This window comes from Ostrea edulis, chromosome 5 (genome assembly GCF_947568905.1).
Source record: "Ostrea edulis chromosome 5, xbOstEdul1.1, whole genome shotgun sequence".
Lineage (NCBI taxonomy): Eukaryota > Metazoa > Mollusca > Bivalvia > Ostreida > Ostreidae > Ostrea > Ostrea edulis.
The window spans coordinates 54,311,501-54,334,818 of NC_079168.1; the positions used below are offsets into that span (position 1 = coordinate 54,311,501).

General features: G+C 36.0%; 1 protein-coding gene across 2 annotated transcripts in view; it reads right to left on the reverse strand.

Annotated features, from left to right (window-relative positions):
- LOC125652311 (fibrocystin-L-like) overlaps positions 1-23,318 on the reverse strand; it is a 94,181-nt gene that overhangs the window by 16,854 nt on the left and 54,009 nt on the right. For both annotated transcript variants that reach the window (XM_056164847.1, XM_048881398.2), the window contains exons 28-45: positions 22,332-22,520; positions 18,775-18,957; positions 16,623-18,101; positions 16,304-16,453; positions 15,831-15,999; positions 15,328-15,484; positions 14,822-14,978; positions 14,625-14,704; positions 14,248-14,377; positions 11,406-11,774; positions 9,657-11,176; positions 9,103-9,274; positions 7,722-7,994; positions 6,175-6,432; positions 4,182-4,430; positions 1,617-1,793; positions 773-1,006; positions 41-337 (exon numbers count right to left, since the gene is read on the reverse strand). In XM_056164847.1, the coding sequence (XP_056020822.1) occupies positions 41-337; positions 773-1,006; positions 1,617-1,793; positions 4,182-4,430; positions 6,175-6,432; positions 7,722-7,994; positions 9,103-9,274; positions 9,657-11,176; positions 11,406-11,774; positions 14,248-14,377; positions 14,625-14,704; positions 14,822-14,978; positions 15,328-15,484; positions 15,831-15,999; positions 16,304-16,453; positions 16,623-18,101; positions 18,775-18,957; positions 22,332-22,520 (6,243 nt within the window). The remainder of the gene's footprint in view (positions 1-40; positions 338-772; positions 1,007-1,616; positions 1,794-4,181; positions 4,431-6,174; positions 6,433-7,721; positions 7,995-9,102; positions 9,275-9,656; positions 11,177-11,405; positions 11,775-14,247; positions 14,378-14,624; positions 14,705-14,821; positions 14,979-15,327; positions 15,485-15,830; positions 16,000-16,303; positions 16,454-16,622; positions 18,102-18,774; positions 18,958-22,331; positions 22,521-23,318) is intronic.

Sequence of the window (23,318 nt, forward strand, 5' to 3'; positions counted from 1 at the left end):
GTTACACAAGAAGAAACCATAGCTAATGTATGAAGCTAACCTGGCAGAGGATTGATTGGGAGCAAGCCAACTCCCACCAGAGCAGTGTGGACGACATTTCCGGTCCATGGACTTACAGCAGTCACATCACAAGGCTCCCCGGTTGTTCTGAATCCCAGCCTCTCTGCCCCACCAACATGGTTATTCTCCAAGACAAGATTGGTGGCCTTATCCAAGTTGAAAGCTCCATTGAAGCGAAAATTAGATTTTTCCCTGCGATTTTGGTAGGAACCTTCCCACTGCACTTTGGTCACAAAGTTGTTCTTGATCATGGTTCCTTCACTCATAGATTCCACAGCTAGAAATTTCAGTGGACATGAAATTGAATAATTCAGTTCACAAAAATAATGTACAGTTACTTTCACATTCAAAATTAAAGTAAGACAATGAATCTGTGGTGTTCAAAAGGACCTGATCTTAAATAGCAACTCAATGCAAAGTTTTTCTGTGGCTCATTGTAGTGGTTAATTCATATGCTGTAAAATTTTCAACAGCTAGATTTTCAGACAAATGTGTCTGCAATCATAATACATATTTTAGCAGAATTTCAAAATATCACATTTCAAAAGCATCATATATGAAATGTTACATTTCAGCCAAAATAAATGCTGCACCATTTTAAAATAATTTGGCTACACTGCAAATATATGGGTAAAATTATATTGTTAAGTTAGGGTTGCATTAAGACATTATAATGATACATGGGTCTCTCTTTGACTACTGCTTTACTTACCATACCACACAGTGTCTGCTATGACATTGTCCTCTATTGGAAGCTTATTGGCACCGTAGGCCATGATAGCTGGAGAGAAGCCTTTGTGGAAGGCACATTTCTTGACAAAGGAAGGCTTAATTTCAGAGACTGTCCCAACATCTACATAGGCGATGGAGCCTCGAGGGTCAGAAGGCTCCACCCATCCCTCCTGCCCAGAGTGGTAAAACTCCACATTAGAAATACGTGCAAAGCCTGAAAAACAAACATTCAAGAATTCAATGCATTCTGTGTCAATACCCTCTTTTCAATTTTGTGACAGAGAGCAGAAGTAATAAGAAGCAAACTTTTGCCTGGAAATGACCATGAAATTCTGACAGCAGTCATATTCAATGAAATTTTATGTATAACATGCACCAAATCCAATCTTGGAAAATGTTATCACTCTGAACCAGAATACCAATACCTAGGTACAATGTACGTGTACAATAAATTCAAACAATAAAGGCTAGCTAATTCCAGAACCTTTATAACAATTACAATATAGCCTGCTGTAGCCTAAAAACCAATTCTCAGTCAATATAACCATGGAAGGTGAATATATTGAACAGTGATCAATCTCATAACTCATTTAACAAAACAGAGAGTTGAGCAAATACCTATATACACCATGTGTTTTCTCTTACCTATATACACCATGTGTTCTCTCTCTTACCTATATACACCATGTGTTCTCTCTCTTACCTATATAGTGTTCTCTCTCTTACCTATATACACCATGTGTTCTCTCTTACCTATATACACCATGTGTTATACAATGTGTGCTCTATCTATCGATCTTCATTGTATACTTTCAGTCCCTCACCTATATACAAAACATCAGAGTTTTCAGGGTCCTGTGTCCGTCCCACTAAAATTCTGGCACCAAATGACTCTTTATACAATTTGTCATATGCGGCACCTTCCACCCGAATATTTCTGGTGAGGAGACCCACCTCAGCTGCCATAGTCATTGATTGGTCACCGGCTGTCTCTGTATGAGCTAAAAGAATAAATATACAAGTACTTGAGTAAAAAGCAAAAATATAAAATACATGCATTGACTCCCTCTCAAGATTGCTTGATATTTTTATGTCATACAAGTTGTCAGTCAGTTCTTGTATGAGGGCGAGTCAAAAAGTAACCAGCTTAACTTATTTTCGGTAGAAATCCACCTCTTCTTTTTCGATGTAATTGCCCTCTAGTGTGATGCAATTAAACCAATGGTGTTCAAGTGCCATCAGCCCAGAATTGAAAAAGTCAGGGTCTTTTCCATTGACCCACTCCTCAACTGCTGTCATGACTTCTTCATCAGACCGGAAATGATGTCCATGGATATCCTTTGTCAAGTTTGGGAAAAGGTTCAACATAATAACGCCTTTTGCATCCCAAAATACTGTGGCCATCACCTTGCCAGCAGATGGTTGTGTCTTGGAACGTCTTTGGCCTCGGGGACCCAGGCCCTACCCACTGACGACTCTGAGCTTCATTCTCTGGCTCATAATAATGAAATCAAATCTCATCTACAGTCACCAGACGCAAAAGAACCTAAAATTCTTCAACAAGGCGCTGCATACTGATGCTCTGGTTGCCATTTGCTCATTGCTAAGGGATTTGGAGACCCAACAGGCTGTTAGCTTGCGCATACCTAAACGATCATGTAAGATTGTTGGAACGCTACCGTGTGAAATGCCTAATGCCTGCACTATTTCTTCCATTCAGGTAGCCACAGTACTCTTTCTTATTTACAGTAGTAATATTGAACTCTAAAATGGGGTTTGGGAAACTTGAATTATAGGAGACTATATTTTCAGTATATATATATACAAACAAAACTAAGAAAAGATTTTTCAGAACCATGGGAATAATTGTCAGTCTGACTTAAGAAACACAGCTAGTATAGTAAATTTGTATATCTTGAACTTGTTACGTCTCTGGGTGCCATTTTAAATGCCATACATGTATATACTCCAATCAGATCATGTCCGTCCTTTTCATGATAACCGGAAAGAAGACTCATGCAGACGTGGATCATGCAACAAGATGCATTTATCAGATTCGCCAGAAGCATGCATGTGGATGAGGTTAAAAGGCTAGAGCTGAATCCCTGTATGTGTTATTTCAAAGTAAGATTAATTTCACCACAAACTCAGTTTTGGTATCATTCACTCTAATACATAATCATACAAGTGAAAATTCATAGTGTTTGAATATACCTTAATAGAAATATGTACGATTATCTTAGATGCATTTGTTTTAGCCTCATGCAAAGCTCGATCATGTTTAATATTGTAACGTATATATCTGTAATGTCTTAGATACATTTGTGTACACATAGCAACCGACTCTTGTTGGCGACGATCTACATACGCAGTTTATTTGCGGTTACAGAAATAGCCGAGTAGTTGTGATTGGTATAATATCTCTTTCTGATCTGATCTGATACCCTTACTTTATGTCATTCAACGTATCTTATTACACCAGTGTTAATATATGAAAACTTCCAAATAAATCTAAGTAGTAGAAGTAGGATTGACAGAAATAATAGTCCTTGTGCAAAAATGTAAAATGATCAGAGGAAATTCAGTCTACATGTATATCTTATTGAGTTATGACCTAGGTTAAAGTTCTTTAAAAGTAGGTCAAACTCCAAGGTGAAGGTCACAAGGTAAAACTTTTCAGTACCAAAGGAAAGGTCTTGTCACAAGGAATACACATGCGAAATCTGAAAGCTTTATCACCATCCATTTAAAAATTATGGGCAAGATTAAATTTTTGAGGACAAACAGACAGACCAAAAACTATATGCACCCAAATCTCAAATTATGGGGGCATAAAAAGCATAATGCTATTTTGGGGAGATTATGAAAACAATGTTCTGTTAATTGCATACCAAGGTCGTGTATCTAACTGTAACAGCCCTTATCAGGAGAAGGCTTATATAGGTGTGTGCATTTCTAGACTGTTGGTGAAAAGTCAAAGTTATAAGTTTTCATACAGAATAGACATCACAAAACACAGTGTCTATATCGTTCACAAACAGTGATTGAGAGAGTTTCCAATTGTGTGTATTATGAGGATGATTTAATTGGGAGTGCATGCTCAGTACAAATGATTTAAAGATGAATATGAATTTCTGCCTTGAAATTTGACATAATACTTAATTTTTTTAATTTCATTACCAAGCACATAAAAATAACCCATTTATGTGATATCGGAGTTTAATCTCCTATAAGTTACAAAATTCTACTGTGTGTCAAACAGACAAATGACAAAAGTCTAAGTGTCCCTATGCTTCACTGGTGACACAAAAATTCAGTAAGTTGACAACCTTCTGAAAGACCCAAATGACCTACATTTGGTGATGCTATTTTCAATTTATTGTGCTTACCAATATGTTTATACTTCAGAGTGCTGTTGAGGGTCAAAGTCTTCCCATTACTAGAAATGGCTGTAATCCCAAAAGTCTCTGTCTCCCAAACAGAGAAATCTGTTGGGGCGATCACAATTTCATCACCTACGTTCCATGTGACTGACGTTGCTAGGGTGACTTGATTGTTTCCAGGATTGGCTGTCTGCTCTAGAAGTGTCCAGGAAGTGGCTACATCTTTTCCATGCAAATCAAGTCCACCGAATACTCCTATGATTATTATAATATGTATCAGTATTTAAACAAATTGTAATTACATGTATCTGTTTTGAACTTTTGTTGGACCAAGACAAGTATCTTAATATTGTTTTTCTTGATTCATACCTTCAGAACTAGATATGTATAAAAGGTGTACAGAGAAACTTCAAGTTAAACTTCATCTTCGCTAGCCAAGGGTTTTCGGTCCACTCTGCATAACAAGGAGTGGCTTGGACCGAAAACCCTTGGCTAGCGAAGATGGTTAAGCTTAATCTGTAACTCATCTGCATACAACTACATATGAACGAGGATAGTGAAAAAAGGTCACTTACCATTCAGGAGTACAGGGTTCTAAAGTTTATGACAACAATGATGACAGACAACTGATAAATTTTAATCAGAATTATAGCTCATGTGAGCCTCTGGATCATTGGGCTAAAATATACTGAACAGGCTTTTTACAAAGGGAGTTATAATGATATTAACCTATGACATTTTGACCAGACACCAAAATATATAGTGCATTATAAGATTATATGTATCATGTAAAGAAAAACTGACCTAAATACATTCTTAGACCTCTATCTATAAATCTATCAATACTATACAGTAAAGGGTTCTCATATCACTGTGTGGACAATATTTTCTGTGTACAAAAAAGTTTGACTTCTGACCTTTGACCTTATATCAAATCATATCAGATATCAAAATCAATGAAAATTATTTACTTCTCAGAATCTAAATGTATACCAAGTTTGATGTCTATATCCAGCATAGGTTCTCAAAATATTAGGCAGACAATATTTTCTCATGTCCAGAGTAGTTTAACATTGATCTTTGACCTTTTAAAAAATCAAAAAGTGCTATATACCCTTTAGGGGGTACCAGTGTGCAATGTTTGATGTCATTAAGCAAAGTGTTCTCAAGATATTCAGCACACAACATTTTCTTATCCAGAGTAGGTTGACCTTTGACCTTGTGACCTAAAGATTGCAGTCATTCACTTCTAGTGTGACAGGCTTGATGAAAAGTGAAGATTACCAAAGAGTGATAAAGCTTACATGTATATTAAGTTTGATGTCTATCAAATTCTCAAAATATTAAACAGACAATATTTTCTCATGTCTGGAGTAGTTTGACCCTAACCTTTGACCTTGTGACCACAAATTCAATATAGAGGGGCCATTAACTTACTAGGGGTACCAGTGTACCAAGTTTAATGTCTATCAAGCATAGGGTTCTCTAGATGTTAATCAGAAAACATTTTCTGTCCAGAGCAGTTTGACCTATGACTTTTGACTCTGTCACTTTCAAATCAATAGAGGTCATCTACTTTTTAGGGGATACCAATACACCAAGTTTCATGTTTGTCAAGCAAAGGGTTCTCAAGATATTGCTTGGTCTACTGATCAAATGACTGGCCAATAGGTGCAAATCAAAATGCCCCCTCTTTTTCAAAGGAGGGGAGGGGGTATAAAATTTAGCCCAATAATGGCAACAATAGCATAAAATATCTAGAAAACAACTATAAAATGAAAGGACAGATAGTGGTAACAGTACGTCTTACAGTAACATGCTCCTGCCATTTTATGGCAAAGGTTAACTGATAATATTCCAACAGTCACTTGGGGAAAAAGTAATCTTGTGAAATTCTTTATGGAAAGTTTAAGAAATTTTTGAGATCCAATTTTCCCATTTAATTTTCTAAATCAGTGCAATATTTTTGCAATATCTACTAACAATGATTTCCCTATACCTATTGCTTTAGATCCAACTGGTGGCCCAGACGTTGTGGGGTATCTTGGTGTAGAATGCTCCCCATGCAGGAGAATCAAAGCTTTTCCAGGGAAAGGTTTGTCTGGCCACCCAACAATCAAACGGCCTCCCAATATAACGATGTACGTACAGTTCAAAACAAAGTTCTTCGTGCCATTGGTGCCGTCCAGTTCTAACACCCCATAGAGAACCAGCTTACCCATTGATGGTAGCTCTATGTCTGCTACCACCCACTGACCTGATAATCAAACAAATTCAACACTTGATGTAAAATTTGACTTCCAATACATATATTTATAATTTTGGTAATTCAATTTAAGGCATTTGAAATGCTTCAGAACACTTTTATGCATAATATGCTCCTGTTAATTTCCACTTTGAACAATCCCTGCTTGTGCTTGATTTTAAAAATAGAGTGGAAACTTCATACTTTTGCATTGTATTACCTATAAAGCATTCCTTCAACAGTCTATTCAAAGAACAGCTTGGCATGTGAATGTATAAAGGGCCTGCTTTTTATGGGGAAACATTGTCATGCTTTGTCATATATTACAAGCAATCTGAATATAAATGATTATATCCTAAGCACAGTCCTAAAAATTAAATGTGCATCAAGAATCAATAACAGCTCTATCAACAAGCATATAATAATTAGATCAAAGGTTGTGCTGAGATAATACAGTTTTGAAAAAATGTCTTAAATATTTGGCTGTTTGAATGAAACTTTAACAAAATACTATAATAATGTACTTTGTGACACCATTAAGTACAATTCACTGCAAAAATTATGTCATAATCATAGAATTTAATTTATGAAACATTTTCTAATTATTTTGTATGCCAAAGAGTGAAAATCATCAACTTGGATTATTTTGAAATTTTCCACGTGAACCTTGTCCTATGAAATTCTTGGTCAGACTCAGATGATGTCAATGACACTTTGACCATCATAATTTGAATGTCAGCTTAACACACAGATTTAACCATATGCATTCAGCAAACTCCGAAATAACAGCCCCCTTTCTCCAGGCCTGGAGGTTATTGAACTGATACTCAAACTCAGTCATCTTTGTTTTGAATACTACTCTGAGCAAGCTCCGAAGCATACTTGAAAAAAATCTTGAGCATGTACTCCATTTGAGTATGAGAATGATTTTATAAAAGTAATTTATAACCGAATCACTTCTCAGTATGAGTACGAATAGAACATAGAGTTTGAGTCTAAGTATGAAAAGGTGCTCGAATTTTTTTTATAACCTCCAGGTCAGGACAAGGAATGAAGGCTGGTACACACAAAACTGCATTGTGAACTGTTACACACCATTATTGTAACATCATAATTTTATCAATTTACTGAGCAACACAGAAGCAATCATGATGTAAACAATTAATGTATATGTGATGGTGATTTATATCAGGTACAATGAGAAGAAATCTCTACATATATATTCACCTACAACATACATAGCATGATGGAAATTCAATAATTAACGTGACACGTCTACAGAACAGTCAGTGCAGATATACCTTTATCGATCTTCACATTGTCTCCATCTTTTGGTAGGTCATATGACCCATTACTGATGTATCCACCCCAGCCATTCTGGGCATTCTTCCACGTTTCCTTTTCAGACCAGTAATTGAAGTCGTACGGTCTCTTAGTGACTGGGGGGACTGTGTTAGGGTCTACTGGAGCGATGCAGTCCACATAATAACACTTGTAGGCTCGGAAAGTCACACTGTACATGTTTTCATCTGCGACACTGCGCTTGCGCCTTGATGCAGACTTTTTGGAGGATACTGGTAAAACATTTATTGAATAAACAATAAAATGCATTAAGGGCAGTTGACGATCAAATTCAATGTCTGACAAAAAAATAAACTCAAAAACTTTTCATTAAGACCTCTTATTTCATCGAGACCCCTATACCCCCCTGAATGAAAACTAAACATGATGAATGAAAACTGATTACTATTAACACTCTGTGTATAACACTCTATACAGTTTTTCTACAGTTGAAAGGGCATATGCATATAGTCTTCAAATGTCACTTTAAATGTACAAAAGTTAATGCATTCCAAAAAAATCGTGTAATCAATGTTGGATGACAGAAACTTACAGGGATTTTTATCCCCCTTCCCTTAACTACCTGAATTTAGCTTTTTATCTGACATCCACCTTTTGATCTCGTCCATGAATATTATTATTAAGTAGAAAGAAATATATGGTAAAGAAATGAATTTTAGTAAGGAGTTAAAAAATAAAGTACTAATATTTTGAAAATTCATAGTGATGTACGTGTATAATACAAGAACCAACACTTTGCTGCAAGTTACATTCCTTGTCTGTCAATTCGTGGTGAAAAAAAAATCTGATTTCCCTATCTAAGGCTTTGTAATGTTCTGATCTGTAGTTTTGGTGTTTATTATTTTTTCATCAAATACAGCCATCTACAATAATGGTGGGGCAACCCATTAACTTGTATGGAAACTTAATAATTTGCTATAATTCAAATTAACTGTTGCAACCTCTTACAGAAGGAAAACTTGGCTATTCACCAATTGACCTTTGGCTGACCCCGTAAAGGGGGATAATTCAGATTACGGATTGATAGATGCATTGTATGAAGACATACATTTATGGCAACTATAATTTTCCCCATTCCTTCAAAATTTAAATACTTTAAAAAAAATACCGGTAAGTGCAATGTTGCAATATTATATTCTTGGAATCTTGCCTGTATTGGGCATTTGCATGATGTAGATGCAAAGGACACAATTTCATTATTTTTCCTATTCCATATTACTTTCAAAGCCAGAAAAAAGAAGTGTCACTGGATCTACTTGTTTACATTTGATGAATCTGTTTTCATCATAATTAGACCAATAAAACTTCATTGAAACTTACTGATATATTTGATCTCATTGTCATTCTTGAGGTATTCCCATTGTCCGTGCACAGTATTGCCATCAATATTCCGCGTAGGTTCAATGTTTGTGGTTCCATCTAACATAAATCTGTCAGGTCGGGTGGAGACTTTCTGTCGCATGATCACATATTCATAGCTTCCAGAATTATTCTGCAAGTCGACATTAACTTATGTAATTTCTGTGAAATGCTATACTCTTGAGCATGGCCATATTAAATTGTGGGAAAAAACGACCTTGACAAGTGGCCTTAACCTTTATTAATCACCCATTTCTTACCACAACCTTTTAGTTTCTAAAGTATGAAATATATATCTTGTATCGTTAAAAAGTAATGCACCACCAATGTAAAGGTTGTGGAGAGACAATGAAACACTCGGGCCTAGAACAATACTACCTCCAATTTTCCATCCTTTCACACTTCTAAAGCTACATGTACACCATGATCAGCTTACAGAACTGCTTACATTTATCTATAAATCAATAATAATGCACCATGATCTACAGTTTGCAATTGATAACAGAATCACTTACCTTCTGAAATCTATCAAATGTACCAGTATAACTTATATTGGTAATCTGACCAGCATCCTTAAAATAATAGAAATAGTCCTCTCCATCTAAAAGTATAGTCATCCATCCCAACTTATGAGTCACAGCTTTCTTTCTCCATGGTACTGAGTCATTTCCATGGCGATTAACAAACACAAAATCCTTGTAGTTCAGTGCTGATGGACTGATTCCATTGAAAGAGAAGCGATGGTATTTGATTCCTGGGGGGCAGGCTCTTGCTGGGATGCTGCCACTAATATTGCTGAATTTAGGGAATGAAACACATGAAGGTGGCAAGGTGTCTGAAGCTGAAATAACTGCTTTTCCAGCATTGGCAGCTATGGAGGCTGCATTCCCAGTCTCTCCTATCAATGTTCCATCCAGATCTCTGAGGACCCCAGCCCATTGCCATGGGTATGTGCCTTTGTTTGGGGCAGATACCCACTTCAAATTTCTTGTCTCATAGTAAAATCCTCCACAATGCACAGGACATGTGCCGTCAATCCTTGCAAAATCGAAACCTACACAATTACTCTCATCAAAATTTACAAAGCGGACTCCATCTATAGTCATTCCATTGCCATAAGGCAGAATAAAACCCGCTCGTGTACAGCCCTGTTCTTTTCGGGTGAGACTTGGAGCATGTCCGACTATAAGCAAGTCCTTGAAAAGCTGGTCTCCTTCAATGATAAGCTTCCCTTCATACCCAGCCTTCTGGTTATTGACCAGTACAAATTCCCTGCACTCCAGTGCTCCTCCATTCACAATTTCTGCACCTTTCTCATTGTTCCATGCAGTGAGAGACTCAAACAGGGACTTGGCAGGGGTTTTGGATGAACACCCACCCCCCTCTCTAGTCTTTATGGTTGCAAATATCCACAGACCAAACCAGCCATTGGAATGTGCTGTATTGTTTCTGAACACTCGTACAGGAATATGCTGGGGACAAATACTACTGTCAAATGAAGGGCCATCCGGATGTTGATGCATTCTGTACCAGAATCCAAAATGGGTGCCACCTACTGCCCGATTATGTTGAATTGTGTTATCTGGATTTGTCACCCAGTATGCTGCAGGTGTTACATCATCATTTTGAAGACTGCTGGATTCTCTCACAAACATAAGTAGATTGTACTGAACCGTGCTTCCAGTTTCTATTCCATCCTCAAAGAAGAAAGCACCACCCATGACATTATACGCAACATTGTGTTCCACAAGGACATTGTGTGAACCATGAATATTTATAGCTCTGTTGAATGTGTTATAAATTCCACAACCTCTGACATATGATCCATTGGTATCTCCATTCAGATGAAAATGAATGGGATATCTTCCGAGTCGGAAGGCTTGACCAGCATGTGTCACCTCCACATACTCCAGACGAGCATGAGACATACTTCCAGATTGTTTAGGGGAGTGGATCATGATTTGGGCTCCAAATTGGTCACTTCCCATCTCCTCCCCAAAACGGCCCTGGAAACACGTCTGAGTGGCAAATTCACCTGAAAGTGCAATGACAAATTGTTTTGGATTAACTCATCTTGTATATTGCTTTGAATTACCACAATTTCTATCAGGGTTCTTCTGTGTAAATGAAGCTCATTCAAAATGGACTATATATACAACATGGGATATGTTAAGTATGAAATCAACCATAATTCTCAAACAAGAAAAATCCCACATGACAAACTATTAATCAAAACCAGCCTATACTAAATGATGTACACATACCTGTATCAAAACCATCAGGACATGCTTCAATTTTCTCTACAAACTCCTGATTACTGTCTCCCCTTACAACAACATTTCTGGACACCATGCCAACCTCTGCCCTGAAATCAACATCAGTGCCATCGAAAGTCTCTGTGACTCCCAAATGTTCATACTTCAATGGCTCCGTTAGGGTTATGGTTATGTTGTCATTGGCAATGGCCTGAATGACCCTGAGCTCTGTTTCCTTTTGAGAGTGTCTGTGGCTTGTAGTTGCTATGACGATTTTATCTCCTGCTTTCCAAGTGACAGCTTCTTTCAAAACGATGGTAGAATTTCCTGCTGATGCTGTTTTATCCAGCGTTGTCCATGGAATTGGTACTGGTTTTCCTAAAATAACACAAAAAAATCTTCAAAAACTTAAAATCATGTCAAAATGGCCTTAAAGTTATACTAGCTCTCATTTTTTGTGTCGAAATTTTTTGTTGCAAAAATGTGATTTATCATTTCAACGACAGAAAAAAACAAGAGGTACTGTGAGCAATGCTCACTAAGAATACCCCCCGCTTACCCCAATCTCCCAAAGGGTGTTGGTAATAGGTATAAACTACCTCTTTTCTGAGTGTAAAAAACAAATGGCATGACAAACCGAACCATATATTGCTACTTCGGTGTCCAGTGTGCTTGACCTTTGGACCCCAAAATCGATAGGGAACATCTTCATCCCATGGGTAGTCCATATGTATAATATGGTGACTGTAGGTGGAAAGGATAACGCTTTAGAGCCCGGAAACCATATTGCTACTTCGATGTCCAGTGCACTTGACCTTTGACCTTTTGACCCCAAAATCGATAGGGAACATCTTCATCCCATGGGTAGTCTATATATATGATGTGGTGACGGTAGGTGGAAAGGATAATGCTTTACAGCCTGGAAACCATTGCGTCTACAGACGGACGGACGGACAGACAGACGGACAACCCGATTCCAGTATACCCCCCCACAACTTGTTGCGGGGGGTATAAATAAGAAATATAAACTTTTGATATTGGTATTTGTTTTAGAAAACCTATCCAGAGGCTCTGAATGAAGTAAAATTACATTATTGTCTTCCCGTACAAAAATTTATTTCTATATCATGCTATATTTCAATAGAACCGAAATCTGTATTTTCATAAAATCTTAAACTTAATTTTGATTTTATCAATGACCATGGTTAAGGTTACATACAAAACTATCGTAATAGCACATATTAAAAATAAAATAAAATTTTCAGATTGAGAACTATTATAACATTAAAAACAAGATAAGATACAATTTAGTATGATTTGTTTTTGTTAAAAACAAATGTCTCCCCAGTACCCCAAATTGAAAGTGCTCCAAATTACACCCCTCCCCTTAATGTACTGCATGGTATGGAGGAGAAAGCAAGAGCAGCAACATTATCTGCACTTTGTGTATTGAGGAAGAAGATGGAGAAAAGATTCAACATCAATGTGACTAATATGATACAAAAATAATGAGTGTTATATACTGAAGTACCAGTTGGAAAGTTAACATACCCTTGTATATGAAAAAAAAGCTATAAAATACTCCTCTTTGATCCATTGGAAATTGTAGGAAAAAATTAGATCCCTGGGTCAAAATTATATGAACATCATTAAATGATAATGAAGTACACTGTATTGTACAATTTCAAGGCTATCCAATAAGCCATATAGGAGAAATGTTCACATTAAACTATTTTACATCCACCACTCCTCTAAGATCCACTATAACTTTTAGGAAAATAATTGGATCCTCTTGTCCTGACAATATGCACATCTACAAATTGGGGAATTGAATTCAGGCAATGAGATTTTCTCAATGAAATTAGATTTAAAGAAGTCAACATTGGTAAGGATACAATTATCCTGTACTGTATTCAATGATATCTGAGAGGAATTTCAGTGCACTGTGTTCAGCAAACTTTGATCTATTGAAATTAAACTGTTATAGTGATGCATCTGATAAAGAATAGGTAACAGAACAGAGTTTTGAAAGAGTCCCAAATAGGAAATAGTAGTACTCATTTCAAAGATAAAACAGAAAATACTAGTAGCTGTTTTGTAATACTTGAATATCTCTGTCCCTTTCCTTGTGGGACAAACCAACTGAAGACAAATGGTACACAGATATACATTTTGGAATTAACATGATTTTCTAAAGTTGTGAACAACATGTGTAAGAAAGCTGGCTTAGCCAGGGCTTTCATTCTGATCAACTGCAGCAAAACAACTTGTATATGAAAAAACCTGTCCCGTTCTGATGGTGTTAGGTCCTACATGAGAACAAGTGGTGAACAGCACCAAGAAGCAAGAGATTACCAGTACATGTAAAAGGTAATGTATTTCAATGATCTCAAAAAGTTCTGCGCCTGAATCAGCTCAATGTGTGCAAATCAAGAAAGGCGATTTTTCTGTGGAAATTAAAATGTAATAAAATTTACATGCAGTCTTTAGTTTTCTCTTATTTGCAAGCATTAAATTAAACCAAGAACTGAATAATTTTTTATTCATCAGTAAACCATTTACTATTCAACAGTTTAGTTTTGAAAAGTCAACTATTTAACTGCTAAGTATTGAAAAATCAAACTATTCAATGACGTCACTGAAAATTTTAAGCAAAAGTAATGCATTCAGAATTTGATTTTTGCAACAAGAAGATTTTGCTAAACTTGAAAATAATGTTCTCACAAGTAAAAAGTGATTTACAGTGACATGCATATTGTATGATTTATAAATATCCGATTACATGTATAACTGGAAGGTGTACACTACACATACACTACCAGAAAGCATTTCTTTTTAAGGTTCAACATACCATGCAATTCCAGATTTCCCTCTCTGACAGCCAGAGATTTCGTGCCATAGATAGGGTACTCCTTTGTTCGGTGGTTTCCATAAAGTACAATCTCAGCTCTGTGCTGGAAGGGCTTCTCTTCTGTTCCAACCTACAAACATATATTACATATATAATTTATGTAGCTGTACACAATACACATATAACAATTTCCCTGCTTCAAATCTTAGGAAGTTTTCTTAGTCATGATAATCTGAAGGTGCCAAGAAAACGTGTGTGTGTACATGCCTATGTTTGTGTGCATGTGTGTGTGTCTTGATGTCCATTAAGAACAGAACTAAATGCATTTGATTCATGGAGAAAAAGGTGAAAAATTCTAAGATTTTGTGAAAACTTACTTGTAAGAGACCGTTTTGCAGGATAAGAATGTTTACTGCTTTCAATACTAGATCTTTCTCATCAAAAATAAGTGCACCACCTATAAAAAATTACATACATTGTAAGTACACCTATCTATAGACAAGATTATTAGATGAATTTAGTCGGAGATCAAGTGCAGAAAAGGAGTATATCTTCCTGCTTGCGTCATTCACACCTTGAATTAGTAACAGCCTGAGTTTGGGGGGACTGACGTCTAGCAATATAGTCTGCCCTGGTGTAATGACTACCAAATCATCCTCCTTTGGTAAAGGGCCTCCTCCCCAGGTAAACGGGGAAGACCAAACATCAATGAAGAAAAATTCAGCTGAAGTCTGAAAAAGTACATGTTTTTCATGGATGCGAATTTTAACATCACAACTGCAGTTTTTAATTCAATAAATTACCAGCATTGGATTCCTCCTTAAGTCCACTATAACATGCACTGATCAAAATGATTTGCATAATAAAACTCACATACTACCACCCTTGCTTCGCTCAGAATAGAGTCCCAAATAAATTATTCTACATGTGTACTTACAGTTTTGATTTTTGTTACAGGTATACACATGTAGTCTTATTGAAACTACCAGAAAACCCCTCATAATGATTGATACCCATTATCAGCTACATCAGTACAATCAACATGAAGAAACAAGATTATACAATGGACTTTAATGATACCTGAATGGCCTTGCCATTGTCAGACACTTCTACCCTGACATTAGTTTTCTCAGACTTCCCGTGCTGGTTTGTGACACAAGTTATTTGTGTAGAGGTTACACTTCTGACATCACATGCTGTCCCTGCGATGGTCACGGACACAGCAGCCTTAACAGATCTACAGAATTCACACAAATACTTCATCATTGATTATTACATTCCCTTTTCATGTGTTATATTTAATTTTTTCAGATATCAATTGTCTCTCAACTATTGAATTTGATCAAATTCAAAAATTCTTCAATATCAGTGTTATCATTATCAATACATGTGTATACCACTGGTTTCATTTAACAGTGCTGGATAAAACTAGATACTGTAGTATCTGGTATACAAGATGTAATAGAAGGACAGGGTTCCCTGGGTCCATCTTTATCCACTAATAAAGCACCATCTCAAAGTTTACAAAACTTAAGAGTGTATATGCTTAACCTTGTTGAGTTACTATTTTCAACATTCCTCACCCAAATCCTGTCCCTTGAATAGTGAGTGTGGTGCCTCCAGCAGTGCCTCCTCTGGCAGGGGTTACCATGGTGACATTGGCAGTCAGGGCAGGGTTGTATGTGTAAGCATCAACTAGTGTCCTAGACACCCCGTTATTGGTCACATTCACAGTACAGGTCAAGTTTTCATCTGATAAAACAGGTCCCAGGATCATGACTTACATCAAAATGTCAGTCACTGGTAATATGATCATTAATATCAAAATGTAACTTTGAAACTAAAAACTTGCAAATTTGTCCCAGTCTGTGAATGAAATCTTGCAAAAAGTTATATTTGGGAATGTTGAAGACTATTACATCAACTTATACCAATACCAACTAAAGTCTTTCTTGCATATGTATTTCCTTCACATTTAAAAAACATCAGGTATCATCTAAAATAATCATTGTATTGCTGAATTTAACTTTTGAATTTAAGGCTTAACAACCATTACCTGCTGGCTTTGGTGTTCTACAGGTGATCTGGGAGGCTGAGAGATTGCCTGACGGATCATGTTCACACTTCCTGTCACAAATCCAGACAGTTGTGTAATTATCAAATCCAGACCCGGAGATAGTAACTAACTGGTCACCTGCAATTCCTCCTGCAAAACAAAAGCTTCACAATTAGAAGAATCTTTTCACACTTTAAATTTCATAATCAGTTTTGAAATAATAATTGTTCATTGAAAGTTTGCAAAAAATAGTCAGACTGCTTTCTTTTTCTGAAAGTTTCTGGGAAATTCAATTTTCTTTCTTAATTCATGTACTTACCTGTGTTTGGAGAGATGGAGGTGAACAGCAGTTGGTATTCAAACTGTATATTTTGGTCTGACTTTCCTTTACCATCTACAGTAACCAGCCCAGGAAATGTCCCCACAAGACTGGCACCTGCAGTACAGTTAATCTCTGTTTCCGATGAAGAAATCACGGTGCATTCTGCTTTGCCTATACTAACACTTATCTTCTCCTTCTCACTGGCAAAGTTAGTACCAGTGATTGTAAGTTCAGTGCCTGCTGAGCCTTTGGTTGGATTGATGGAAGAAATATTTGGGGATACTTGATTACTGTAGTTAAAGTTGGAAACCGGGTATGCAATTTGGTTAGAGGTGATTCTCAACTCCACAGTTTCTTCACGACCATTTGAAGGTGTGATGCAGCTGACAGTGGATAAATTAAGATTAACAATAGGACAAGGATTGCCCTTTACTGTAATTGAAGTCAGTTTATCCACAAATCCATTCCCAGAAATGTGGATTAGGGTACCACCGTGTATGCTTCCCTCTGTAGGGGAGATGTCAGTAATAATGCTTGCTCCGCCCACCTTCAAGTTTCCATTAGCTAGGCCACGGCCGGCAACTTCTACCACCACCTGGTTATTTGGGCCAACCGGGAGATAGCGAAGGACACATTGCACTGATGAAAGTGATACAGATGTCACTCGACAATCTTCACCTCCAATCTTAACAGAAATAGCGGCAGAATCATTCCCAAAATTTGAACCTCCAATAACCACGGTGGTTTCCTCCGTTCCATTCACCATTGAAGGAGATACTGAGATTATAGTAGGTGTTAGTGCAACATCATATGAAAACTTACATACATCTTCACATACAGCTGGCACCCACTGACCTTGAGCTGACTTGATTTTGACTGCCAGCGCTTTCTCACCTTGACCTGCTCTGGTGCTACATTCAATCATACTATAAGTCATATTTTTTACATCACAAGGATATCCCCCAATGGTGACTGAAACAAACTCCTTCACAGCGGAAAATCCGGATCCATGGATTTGAACCATTGTTCCCCCTGCCACTGAACCATTAGATGGCATGACCATTGTCACAACAGGCATCAAAGCAAACGACCTTGCATTGACATTAGTAATGGCCACCAGAGCATATCCAAGGTTATTATGCCGTACTGTGATTGGTTGAAGAACTCCGACTGTAGGAGAATTAGAACTATCAATGTTACACATAACATCTGTCCCACTGTTTCCATCACCAATGCACTTCCCATCTCCAAAACTAATTTCATTCTGGCAATGATTGTTGGACAGCCCTGTGCCTCCTATTGTAATGTTTGTGTTCACTGTGCCATTACTTTCAGACAACCCTGTAATTACAGGAGTGGCACATGTCCAGAATTTAAAGTTAAATTTTGTGGGGTCTCCACCGGAGGGTTGAGGTACTGAGCAGTTTGAGAGAGGATTGGAATCCCCACTACACCCACCAGCAGCTGGCAGAGGAGCTGCAATACAAAGTAAAACAATTTCATAAAAATAGAAAAAGGTACTCCTAACTACTACAGAAGATTTCACATACCATCAAAAGATAATATTTATACTAAATTTTGTCTTGCAAATTCTAAACAAAGCATATGTCACAGTTCTGTATATGTAGAAATTCACTATAAACATGATTTTAAAGAATAATCCTTACAAATGTGTGTTAATGTATCAGGACTAATTTATTCCAAGTCTAACCCTTTGTTGGCACAGCATGAAGTAAGATATTAATTAATATTTGTGTTAAAATATGAAATTCTTCAATTATGCATTATTATAACGATGACAGAAATGCTACCTCATTAATATTATGTACATGTACACCATTACAATGCATTAACTTCAATTCCAGAGTATTTCAAACATATTAAAACACACAATACTTCCATGATGCAAATGTTGCTGTATTCTATCTTAAAAGAAATGCAATACACAGCAATTCAGATACACTTGAAAATAGGTATGTGAAAAGGTATTTTGCTCTTAGTTAGGATTTAAAACTTCCCTTGGTATTTGATTTAGAACTTTTCAATTGTATTTGTCACAGAAATCAACAATTTAGAGGATATTGTAAAATGAGATAGAATGCAGCAACATTTCTATGGAACAATCGAAACAATTTTATCAAATACTTGCATTGAGGTGTAATTTTCTGATATAAAGCATCAAATCCATTGACTTTTACTATGACAGCTGCCACATAAGAACTTAGATCCTCCACCGTAATACATCCCCTGAACCATGTTGTCTTGTACTGATCAATATAGTCACTCCAATAGCAGTACTTTCCTGGTACAGTAAACTGATGACGGAAAACCCCTGAACAGCGAAAAACGTTACACAGAATTAAAGCTATCATGAAAGTTAAATTGAGATTACAGTTCTTAACAAATGTAATATAACTATTGGATTTAACCTTCCCTTCAACCTAGGTGAATATAAAAGTAACTTGAAGACAAGGAATCAGTTTCTGAGTGAATTTCAGAATGATTTTTAGTACGAATACACAGTGATTCTTCAGATTTTGACAGATTTCCAGTCATGGCCCTATCCTGACCCCAGGGGCCATGATTTGAATGATTAGAATCTACATTACAACAATTTTAAAAGTCCATCTTATTTTCATGACTTTTCAATAATTTCTCTTTAGATGGGAGTCATTGCCCTTCAATTAAACAAGTACAGTAAAACATGATTACAGTGAATATGCTTATAATGAATTCACACTTACAGTGAAGTGATTTTCATTCCCTGATGTTTTAAAACATATTATTATACCTCAACCTCAGTATGAGAATTCTATGCAATGCGTAATCTGATTGATCTAGATAGTCATGTGTCAGGGATGATAAAACTTCATACATGTATCTCCCTCTCAAACATCAGATCCCCATCATATTTCACCCCTTGTGCAGCCTCATGCATTTTCCATAAATTTAACGTCAAGGTAGACGAAGTTTATTGTGATGTCACAATAAGTACGAGTCATTGTACTTTCATAGTTCATACTAAGGCACAAAATATGCGGGTGTCTGATACACACTTTTAAAAATTGCCAGGTTTTGGTAATGATACAAAAAATGAGCAAGTAAATCAGCATTCAAGGAGAATGGAAATACAAAAACGGGTTATCATATCACTGTATTTCATTGTTTGTACATTCTAATACATTGACGGAGCAGTGATCCCGTTAAGGCAATCTCAGCTACATACAATGTATAGATGAGCGGACTCCAATATTTCAAATGCATTTTTGTAGTCTTGCTTTGTTTCTGTATAATAAACAATTCATTGAATGACTGTTCGGGAGATATGAAGATTTATTCACCCAAGAGAAATCATATTCCCCCAGGACAATATGATTTCTCTTGGGTGAATAAATCTTCATATCTCCCTCACTATCATGCAATAAATGTATATTATGAACTCATTAGATATAATGAATTACATTTTCCCTAGCACTTTGCTATAAGCATGTTTTATTGTACAGCGTATTAGGAATTTTAAACACAATATTCATTTTCTGCTATGTTCCTGAACATCTCCTGCTTCGGGTTGATAAATGAATGAAAATTTAGTAGGTTTTTGAACGATGAACTTTGTGATTACAATTAGATGTTCTTTAGTGATTCTTTATGGATTACTGAGTTGTTGTTATTCTGTATAACAATATTACTGATTGGTTGTTATTCTGTATAACAGTATTACTGATTGGTTGTTATTCTGTATAACAGTATCATTGATTGGTTGTTATTTTGTATAACAGTGCTACAGTGGAATCCCGTTATTACGTTTTCCATTTTGTCACGATAAAATAACGTAATACCGGGGGCAACGTAATAAACGTTCCCAGTGAAATCTGTTAAAATGATCATTTGGAAATTGTATATCGTCCGTTGGTACTCCGTGAAGGGGTGTGTGAATATATCTTTACTGTTTCTTTGTTTAAAAGACTATGATACTTTGTTTTATTTACATCTTATCTTTAATGTCCGTAATTCTTCATGTTCTTATCCCTTTTCTTTATTTCGGTGTAGGATACATAAGGATGTTTTGATAAACGTTGCTTTTTCTGCATTCGTTTGGACCGCCATTTTGTTCAACTTTAAAACAATGCATTCATGTAAATTTCTCTCAATAACTCGTTCCGGTTCGTATTCAACATTCGTATTAAAAAAAATAACAAAACATTGGTTTTTATTAAATTCTCTAATTACACAATACACAACACAATAAAAAAAATCCCACCCAAAAAACAACAAAACTATAGACACAAAACGCACACGATACCCAACACTTACACACTTCTCACCAACGATAAACATGCACGGAGAACAATTTAAGCGCAATCCACATAAAAAAAAATATAATGATGCACGAAGATTTCATTTATAACACTAAATGATGGCACTAAAATCACGTGCGCATCAAGGGATTTTAAAATATTCACTGAGGTAAATGCCGTGCACGAATCGGCCGATAGATTGGTGTATGTATGGACGAGATTTACGAACACCCAAGCTGCATGTCCAAACAATGAACATTTTTTTTTTATTGAACACCTTTAGTCACCTATGTCCAAACAGTTACCCAAACGGTTGTAACATTGCTACGATAAATCTTGTCTTTCTTGTTTGGTACCAAAGCTGTCCGTGAATAGAGTTTTAATAGCGAAGGTAATGACACTATGCTGAACACGCAGGTGGTTGAGAAAATATTTCTTTGATTATCAAAATATGCAAAATGAAGTAAATTTCATAGAGCACAATTTCTAAATAAACATTATTTAATTGTTTATCACTGGCTTCTATACGGGGTATTCACCTGTATTGATGTCGCTAGATCTATCGAAGCGTGATCAGTCAAGCGTCTCTAATCCCCAAACAGACCAGGAAATGTATGTGGTGACTGCCTTAGGCAGTCAAGGTGTGAATGGCTAATTATTTTGAGAATCACTATTGAATAATTAGGGTTTATTACGTTTTTGTAGGAATTTTTACAACGTAATACCGAGTCCCGGCATTTTAGGACAACGTAATAACAAGGTCTATTTTATATAGGTTTGTTAAGAAATGGTTTTGTGCTTTGAAATTCCAACGTAATATGCGGACTAACGTAATAAAGGGGGAACGTAATAACGGGGTTCCACTGTACTAAGTTTTTCTTATTTCGTATAATGGCATTCAAATTATAACAGCATTACCGAGTTATTTTGTATAAAAGCATTACTGAGTTTTTATTTTGTATACTAACATCGCTGAGTTTTTATTTTGTATAACATCATTGCTGAGTTTTTATTTTGTATAATATAATTGCTGAGTTTTTATTCTGTATAAAAACATCATTCACATTGCTGAGTTTTTATTTTGTATAATAACATTACTGAGTTTTTATTTTGTATAATTGTAGTACTGAGTATATTCAATATGCAATCTTAGGTCCAGTGGTTCTGGTAGAAGATGAAAAGTGAAACATTAATGACAACACAAACGACATAGCTCGACACTCGAGTCTATGGTTCAGGTAAACTAAAAATATTTTGCAAAACCCTAATGATTTTAGAATTATACAACATTAATTCATCAAAAACAATAATATTATGGCCACAAAAGAGCTATCTATCTGGTTTTTAGAAGAAAGAAAAAAATACCCATGAACAGGGTACACATGTCATTAACTTTCTGAGGTCTTACCTGATTCCCTTGGAGCTCCACTGTTAAATCCACCTTCCACCTCCTCCACTGAGCTTTCATCCTTGACCTCCACAACTCTCGGTCGCATCCCAGTGATATAAGATGCAAAGCTCCACCTCCACTCTACAATGTCTCCAACCTTTACCGTCAGATACTGAGGATTCCACGCATACCCACTTAGTTTAAATGCTGTGGGGAAAAAAAAAAAAGAAATTTACATTTACTGTTTTATTTCTTGTAATGTTGTTTTAAAATATTTAATCCAAAAACCCTCATAAAGAAAAAATATAATGATATAGAAGGATGTGGTTATAGAAAATTACAGTGAAAACATTTAAAGGTTTGCTGATTTTCTGTAGTTGCTAGGGTAAATTTCACGAGAGTTGTCAAAAATATAAGACATACACATATATTAATTTTGAACCAATCCAAAAGTTTAGAAGGAATAATACTTCAATAACTCTATTTGCTTACAAAATTGTGAAAAAAAGAGTACAAATTTCAAATAAATATGAATCTAAATAAATATGGTAATTTTATTTTAAAGGCTAGGAATTCCGACAGAAATGAAAGCAAAATGTACATGTAAGTATAGAAAATAAATTTTTAAAAAAATACATGAGGGTAAACTGTGACACTGCAAGCCAACATACTTCATGAAGCGTATTAGTGATTCATGAAAAATATGCAGAGGTAAAGTGTTGCAATTCATATCCTCATTATTTTCAAAACTGAAATTTATTTCTTGGTTCATTAAGTCAACTAGGTTACAGTGTATAACAATATAACTCCCAGCTATATACTGAATGCAAAAACAACACGTTCTCTCTACTACTCATTTTACTAAACAATAATTTTGAAAAGCATTTCTGACCTTTCATCTTATAAAGTTATGACCACTTAGGAGGTAAACTATAATCTGCTTTAACTTACAGTACCCTTGTAAACAGATGAAATGCTGTGACATACACTCAGAAAAAAACTATT